Source organism: Mirounga angustirostris, unplaced genomic scaffold (genome assembly GCF_029215605.1).
Source record: "Mirounga angustirostris isolate CCGP_5_RB_7025 unplaced genomic scaffold, mMirAng1.0.hap1 SCAF_14, whole genome shotgun sequence".
Taxonomy (NCBI): Eukaryota; Metazoa; Chordata; class Mammalia; order Carnivora; family Phocidae; genus Mirounga; species Mirounga angustirostris.
This window is the reverse complement of record NW_026991722.1, coordinates 94,958,294-94,965,841: the sequence shown is the minus strand read 5'-3', so window position 1 is coordinate 94,965,841 and position 7,548 is coordinate 94,958,294. Positions and strand designations below refer to the sequence as shown.

The window sequence follows — 7,548 nt, the reverse complement described above, 5'->3', positions numbered from 1 at the left end:
AATACTTATTCCTCCGTATTCCTCTGTGTTAGGCCCTATTCTAAGCTGTAAGGTGCAGAGTCAAGCAGAGAGGCATGAGGGTTTCGGATACACCCCAATCATGGAGAGGTTGGAGGCACAGGTTTTGGAGCTGCAAAGACAAGGGCTTGAAATCTGGTTCCAAGCATTACCTGCGTCTCTAAGACTCAGAGGCCTATCAGGATCCTAGCCCATGGAGATGTGCAAACTGATAAAGGGTGTAGAATGCTTAGCTAGTGCCAGGCACAGAGCAGCTCCTCAATTAACTCACGATGATAATCATGAGGATGGCAATCAAGGTGTTCCTTCCCCGGTGCTAGCAATAACAATAACTAATACTTCTGTGATATTAATCCCAAAGACTCGTACTGGACTTATCTCGTGCCAGGAACCATGATTTACATTGACTTTGGAAATGGGTTCTGTGTACTACTTCACTAAATCCCCAAAACAAGCCTATATAGGTCCTCTTTGCAGGCCCATCTCTCAGATGAGAATTCTGAGGCCTGGCGATTACCTATCTTGCTCAAGGACACACAGCTGGAAGTGGAATAAGAGGAATGACAACCTGTACTCTGAACCAGTCTAGAGGAAACCCATTACCTACGTTAAATCTGCACCATAACCCTAAGGTTTGGCTGTTCTGCCCACTTTACAGATGGAGAGACTGAAGCTCAGGCCCAGGGCAGAGGCCGAACTCACCTGGCCTCCCCAATGGGAGGAAGCAGGACTTGGCACTTCGCCTCAGGCTTGGCCACTGGGTCTGGGTGGCCCCCTGTGTCCCCTGCAGATACCAGGCTGAGGGGCACCTCTTCCTCGGAACCGCAGCATGCTAGGGTTCCAAGGACGCCGCTGCCCCCGGCTCCCTCTGCTCCCAGCCATACCGCCACTGCCCCCAGCTACCGCCACTGCCCCCAGCTACCGCCACTGACACCCGCTGCCCAGCACAGACGATGCTTCTGACCGCCGACGCGGCTGGCCCACGCTGCCGCCCTCTGCCGCCTGCTGCTTGCTGGCACTGACTGCTCAGCGCTGACCCTGCCCCTACCGCCACCGGGCCGCTGCCCCCGCCAGTTGCTGCCAGTTATCGCTGCCTACCGCCCCAGCCACCTAGCTGCCGCTGCCGCCTGCCACCCTTGCCTGCATCCCCTTGCCTCCGCCTGCCTGCCCCCGTCCCCTGCCGCTGCCGCCGCCTGCTACCTCCTTCCACTGCCCGCCGCCCTTGCCTGCCTGCCGCGGCCGCCTGCCTGCGTGCCGTTGCTTACCACAGCCTGCCACCGCTTCCTGCCGCCGCCTGCAATCGCCTACCGCCGGCGCCTGTCTGCCAACCCTGCCTGCCACCGCCCACCACACTTGCCTGCCGCTACCTGCCTCCCTGCCCCCACCGCTTACTGCCGCACCCTGCCTCCACTGCCTCCACCGCCCCCCGCTGCCACATACTGACCCCACTAACCCGACACCTACCGCTGCCGCCGCCCGCTGCTGATACTCCCACTGCTGCCTCTGCTGCCCGGAGCTTCCTCTGCTGCCCAACGCGGAAGCTGACTGGCGCCAACAATACCGCTGACGCCGCTGACGCCGCTGACGCCGCTGACGCCGCTGCGTAACCCGACTATGCCCGCCGGCGCTTCCGGCGCCCCTCCCCACGCTGACACACGCTGCCGCCGCTGACCCGCCTGCTGCTGACCCCGCCCCTATCGCGGCGCATGCTTCCCCCGCCGGTGACTCCGGCTGAACCCAATGGCACCTGCTGTTGAGGCTGCCACACACCGCCACCCGATGACCCGGGGCTGCCCAAAGCTGGCGCCCCTGCAGCCCTTGCCGCCCCTGCAGCCGCTGCAGCCGCAGACGCCCCCCGCTGGTGCTGTCACCGCTGCAACCTCTGCTGCTGCCCGCTGCCGCCTGCCACCGACTGCCACCGCCTGCCTGCCGCTGCCTGCAGCCACTGCCCACCAATGCTGCCACCGCCGCCTGCCACTGCCTGCCTGCTGCCGCCACCAGTCAGTACTACCACTGCCGTCTGCCACTGCCGCCCCCTGCTGCCGCTTACCTCTGCCTGCCGCCGCCACCTGCCTTCTGCCACCCAACGCCCTTGCCTGCGCCTGCAGCCTGCTGCCCACCGGCATCCGTGACCGCCTGCCTGCCGCCGCCGTCTGCTGCCGCAGCCTGGCTCCACCGGGCCCAGCTACCTAACCCCGAGAATGCATGCCAACGCTGCCTGCCTACCCCCACCGCTGCCGGCACCGCCGGCCTACCGCTGCCACCTCCCTAATGCTGCTCTCTGCCACCTGCCTGCCCCCGCCGCCTGCCTGCTGCCGCCGCCTGCTATATCCTTGCACCACCCGCGGCCCTTACCTGCCGTGGCCTGCCTGCCAGCCACTGCTTACTGTAGCCTGAACTTGCTACCTTTTACCTGCCGCCACTGCCTGCCTACCGCTGGCGCCTTCAGCCCGCTGCCCCCACTGCCTGCCTCCGCTGCAGCCTGCCTCCTCCTGCCACCTTCCCGCGCCACCTGCCTCCGCTGTCTGCCACCGCTTCCTGCCACTGCCGCCTGACACCGCTGCCGGTTGCCCGCCACGGCCCGCTGCCGGTTGCCCGCCACGGCCCGCTGCCGGTTGCCCGCCACGGCCCGCTGCCGCTTCCTTACCACCGCCGCCTGCTGCCGCTTACCACTGCCCGCCACCGCAGTCCGCCACCAACGCATGCCTACTACTGCCGCCTCCCAACAGTTGCAATTCCCGCCTTCCTAACACTGCTGCCTGCGGCCACCACCTGTCCCCGCCAACCGCCTGCCACTGCTTCCTCCCACCACCGCCTGTTGCCATCTGCGGCTACTGCCACCAGCCTCCGCTGCCTAACCTCGACGATGGTTGCCAACGTTCTCCAAGTATGATTTCTCCCCCTCTAGGCACATCATCAATTTTTTTTCCTGCTTCCTTAAGGCTCTACTTGACTACTTAAGAATTTCCAGCCAATAATGTCTAAGCATAAACAATATAGTCATCACTGCAGGATAACTAGATCTACCCTATCTGAGTGCCAGATATCTTGTTAAGCATTTTACATTTATTAACTCATTAATTCTCACAATAACCCTATGAGGTAGATAGTTTATTATCTCCCCTTTACAGATGAGGAAACTGAGGCCTAGAGTAGTTAAGTAGTTTTCCCATGGTCAAAATCCACCAAGTGGCAGAGCTTAGATTTGAACCCATGGAGTCAGGCCTCAGCACCTATGCTCTCAATCACACAAATGATGAGAAAGCCTTTAGTTTGTGCAAGGAAGCAAAGCGAAGTCATCTGTTTGGGGAGAAACATATTTATATATGACAGTCAACCCAGGGGTCCATGGGGTCCTCTTATCATAGAGTTATCAGGGACTGTACTAAAGTCTTATTTTATGAATGGAACTGTACTAGTCAGTGTTTCTCTCTCTCTCTGAGAAAGAAAAGAAAGAAAGAAAGAAAGAAAGAAAGAAAGAAAGAAAGAAACAAAGAAACAAAGAAAGAAAGAAAGAAAGAAAGAAGAAAGAAAGAAGAAAGAAGGAAAGAAAGAAAGAAGAAAGAAAGAAAGAAGAAAGAAAGAAAAAGAAAGAAAGAAAGAAGAAAAAAGAAAGAGAAAGAGAGAAAGAAAAAGAAAGAATGAAAGAAAAGAAATTGAGGAAGAAAAAAAAAGAGAGAGAGAAAGGTCTATTAGAAGGAATTGCCTCACCCAGTTATGGAGGCTGACAAGTCTAAAACTGCAGTGTGCAGACACAGGAGAGACAATCATGCAGATGAAGTCCAAAAGCAGCCTTCTGTGGAATTTTCTCTTACTCAGAAAAGCTGCTCTTTCTGTTCTAGTCAGGCCCTCAACGGTTTGGATAAGGCCCACCCACATTATGGACGTCAGTCTGCTTCAGCCTAAGTTCATCAATTTAAATGTTAGTCTCATACAAAAGAGCCTTCTAAGCTGACACATAAAATGGACCATCACAGGAATATAGGACCTAGAGGGGTTGAGTCAATAGTCCAAGTTTACATGACAAAGCCAACATCAGAGCTCAGACCTTCTGGTTCCCCAGGCAGTATGATCCTAACACACACTGTCTCCCTGTGAAACCGTGAGACCCATGTGCCACACTTGAGGAAAGAGGTAAGGAGGGAGTGAAGGTGCCCTGTTTAGCTCTGCTGTCTAATGGCAAGAACACAAAGGAGCTTTAATTCCTTCTTATCAATTCTTTTGTAGTTGATGCATCAAATGGAAGTTTTGATAAATAGCCATGGTCTGTTATTTACTGCTTCGAGAAATGGAAACAGAGGAACCACAAAATGTGGCTTAAAATTAGGTAAGGCATATGACTTTTTCCAAGCTGTAGCATTTTTGTTTAGGAGAACTGATGTTTGACCCCCTCAACTAAGAAAGACCGGATCCAGCCCACAATAAGGAGTAGGAGACAGACTGCATTTGAGCTCATCTGAAAATTGCATTTTAATCGCTTCTTTTATCTTAGACTCTCCTGACTTCTTAATTCTTATCTAAATGATATTTCTTGTCCCCCTGCCACATGCCACACTTTATGACATTACCAAAGCAGGTGTCAAACATTGTGCTTGGTGTAACATTGACCAACAACTCAGATGCTCAGAAACATATCATCTCGCTCAAGGTTAAAGGCATTGTTCCCTCTCCTATACATGCAAGATATGTGTATGGACATGAGCTGGATAAACCTCAAAGCATAGACTGTTTGTATAGACATGATGCAACCAGGAAGTCTGAGAACTGAAAGTTTCAAGAGGTTTATCCAAAGTCAACCAATTTTTCCTTAAGATCCCCATTGCCAGATTATTTGCATGCCAATAACTACTAAATGGTGTGCTTTCTGGGTACAAAACACTGCTGAGCACTTTCCAAGTATTGATTCCTTTCTCTCATACATCCCTGAGGTCGTTACGATTGTGCCCAGTTTATACATGGGGCAACTGAGATGCAAAGAGATTAAGTGACTAGCTCAGTGTCACCCCAACTAGCAAATGTTGGAGACAGAAACCTATCCTCTCATCATCTAGACTGGGGGTTAGCAAACATTCCCTGTGAAGGGCCAGATAGTAAATATTTCAGGCTTTGGGGACCACACATTCTCTATTGCAACTTCTCAGCTCTGCTATTATAACAAGAAAGCCACAGAAAACACGTGAATGAATGAGCATGGATGTGTTCCAGTAAGTGTTTTATGGACACTTGTCAGTCACACAAAACCAGCAGCTGCCTGGATCTGGCCCATGGGCGATGGTTTGCCAAACCTTCATCGAGACCATCACAGGTTCTGACTTGACAAAGAACTGCAGAATGAATCTAGGAATTCGGAGTGAAACGTGTCATTTCTCAAACCATGAGAGACTATGGACTCTGAAAAACAAACTGAGGGTTCTAGAGGGGAGGGGGGTGGGGGAATGGGTTAGCCTGGTGATGGGTATTAAAGAGGGCACGTTCTGCATGGAGCACTGGGTGTTATACACAAGCAATGAATCATGGAACACTACTTCAAAAACTACTGATGTTATGTATGGTGATTAGAATAACATAATAATAAAAAAAAAAGAAACATGTCATTTCTACCAGCCAATCATAAAGCTGTAATTATCAAGTAAAATATTGGAAAGAAAGACCTTATCTCCACTTAAAAATGGATTTAAGTACCAGAGAACAGGCAGCTGAGATGTTCGGGTGTGTGTGTGGAGCAAGGTGAGTTTGACTTTGGGCCTAAAGTTCTACTCACAGATGTCTGTGCTGGGAAGAGAAAGCAGAGGGGTTGGGTGGGAAATGGCAGCACCATTCAGAAGGCAAGTGCAAGATAATGCCCTCTGGTTTTTCTCTTTCTTCCTCAGTTCTAGCAAGACTAATACAAGAATGTCCCCTTGCCTTCCCCATAGTGACTAAAGTAAATGAGACATTGAAGAAGTTCAAGAGGCATCGGATGGAGGTGCCTATGTGTAGGCAGAGGCCAGCTCTACTTTCTGGGCAAAGGAGTCCAGTCAGTCTTTGGGTTTTAAAGCCCTGGGCTCCCAGGGAGCAGTTGGGGTGCCACCATAGGAGAGAGGGGTAACAGGAAACTTATTATCCCAGTGGGTTAAGTACTAAAGGCTGAAACCCTCTGGGTCAAATCATGGTGTCCCATTAGCAGAGCTTAGCTCTGAGGCACATCATCCACCCTGGAAGATACACAATGGTGTGGTCAGTGGTTGCCCCGCAGAGACTTCCAGGTGGATGGAACCAGCGGTGAACCCAAGCCATGTGACTGCTAGCACCAATCCAAGCCCAGCTTCGTGGGTGGGGTTTGATTAAGTTTGGCCCATTTGGATCAGGTCAACCCCACCAGGTTCCTGAGCAATTTGCAGAGGAGAGAGCCTCAAGAGGGAGATGCTGGACTTTCAGACAAGATGGCCCTTTGAAGGGCGAATCCATTTTTAGTTAGGAAAGAAAATGAATAGATGGGAAGTGTTTGCACCCAAGCTCTGGGAAGCCTTCACTGGGTTATCTGAGGACTAAGTGAGATCCTGTATTTGGAGACTTCCTCATGTGGCCTGATGTGCCCCGGGGTATAAAAACTGTTCACCTCCATGCTCCCCACTTGGACATTCTCTACCCGTTAAGGAAGAGAGAACCCCATACAGGCTCTGCAGATTGACTCCTTGAGTCTCTGGGTTTTGAGACTGGCCCTCACTTACTGGGCCCCCTACAGGGGCAGACCTACGCTGCCAGTTGGCAAGTCTATCTTCTCTTTGCCTTCTGCCTTCAGTGCTAGCCCTTAGCACCCCTTCTTGGAACACCGAACTCCTCCCCTCTGCACCCAGACATCTCCGTGCCCTTACATCCTCGAGCCCCAGGACTCCCAGATTCCCAGCTGGGATAAGAGGGCAGCTGAAAGTCCAGCTGAGGGACTAGTTACCCAAAAGCAGGTGGACAGGGTGGGGCACCGGTGGAGTGAGACCCTGGACGTGGGGCCCGAGGGACTGCACCTGGTGCCGTGTGCAGTGGGGGAAAGGTAGCACCCTGTTCTGCGGGCACTGCCCTCTCTGTTCTTGTTGACTATCTGGAGGGCTGGGGAGAAGGGGCTGGTCTAAGGTCTTTCTCATCATTCTGGTTATCAACAGTAGGAAACTTAGCAACATGAGTAGAGGAAATCAAAAGTAATATGCATTTGAAACTTTTTGAAATTGCTTATCATCTCTGCCTCATTACCAAGAAGCATAATCATGATTACTGACAGCCACTAAGTGTCTCAATTGCTTCTTTTCCCAGTGTCCTGTATTCCCAAATCACCATCTCAAGACTTGCGGTTGCAGCTCTGATGAACGGGGCCGTCTCTACAAGCTGCACACGCACTTTTGCATTATCTCTAGATGACCGTTCTTGAAGGACCTACTGTCTTCTCTTAAGGAAGGACAGGACACTGCTCCCAAGACGTGACTCTGCAGACCAGGAAGCAGCTCCTGGATCTCTTGTCAGCCTGGATCTTCCAGGTCACCGTCTTAGCATTTCTTTGTA

The 7,548-nt window shown here is 52.2% G+C and overlaps 1 protein-coding gene across 1 annotated transcript in view; it reads left to right on the top strand.

Annotated features, from left to right (window-relative positions):
* Positions 1 to 2,884: 2,884 nt before the first annotated feature.
* Positions 2,885 to 7,548, top strand: part of LOC135362485 (proline-rich protein 36-like) — a 28,709-nt gene continuing 24,045 nt past the window's right edge. Inside the window, exon 1 of the mRNA XM_064577716.1 lies at positions 2,885 to 2,905. Within this exon, the coding sequence (XP_064433786.1) occupies positions 2,885 to 2,905 (21 nt within the window). The remainder of the gene's footprint in view (positions 2,906 to 7,548) is intronic.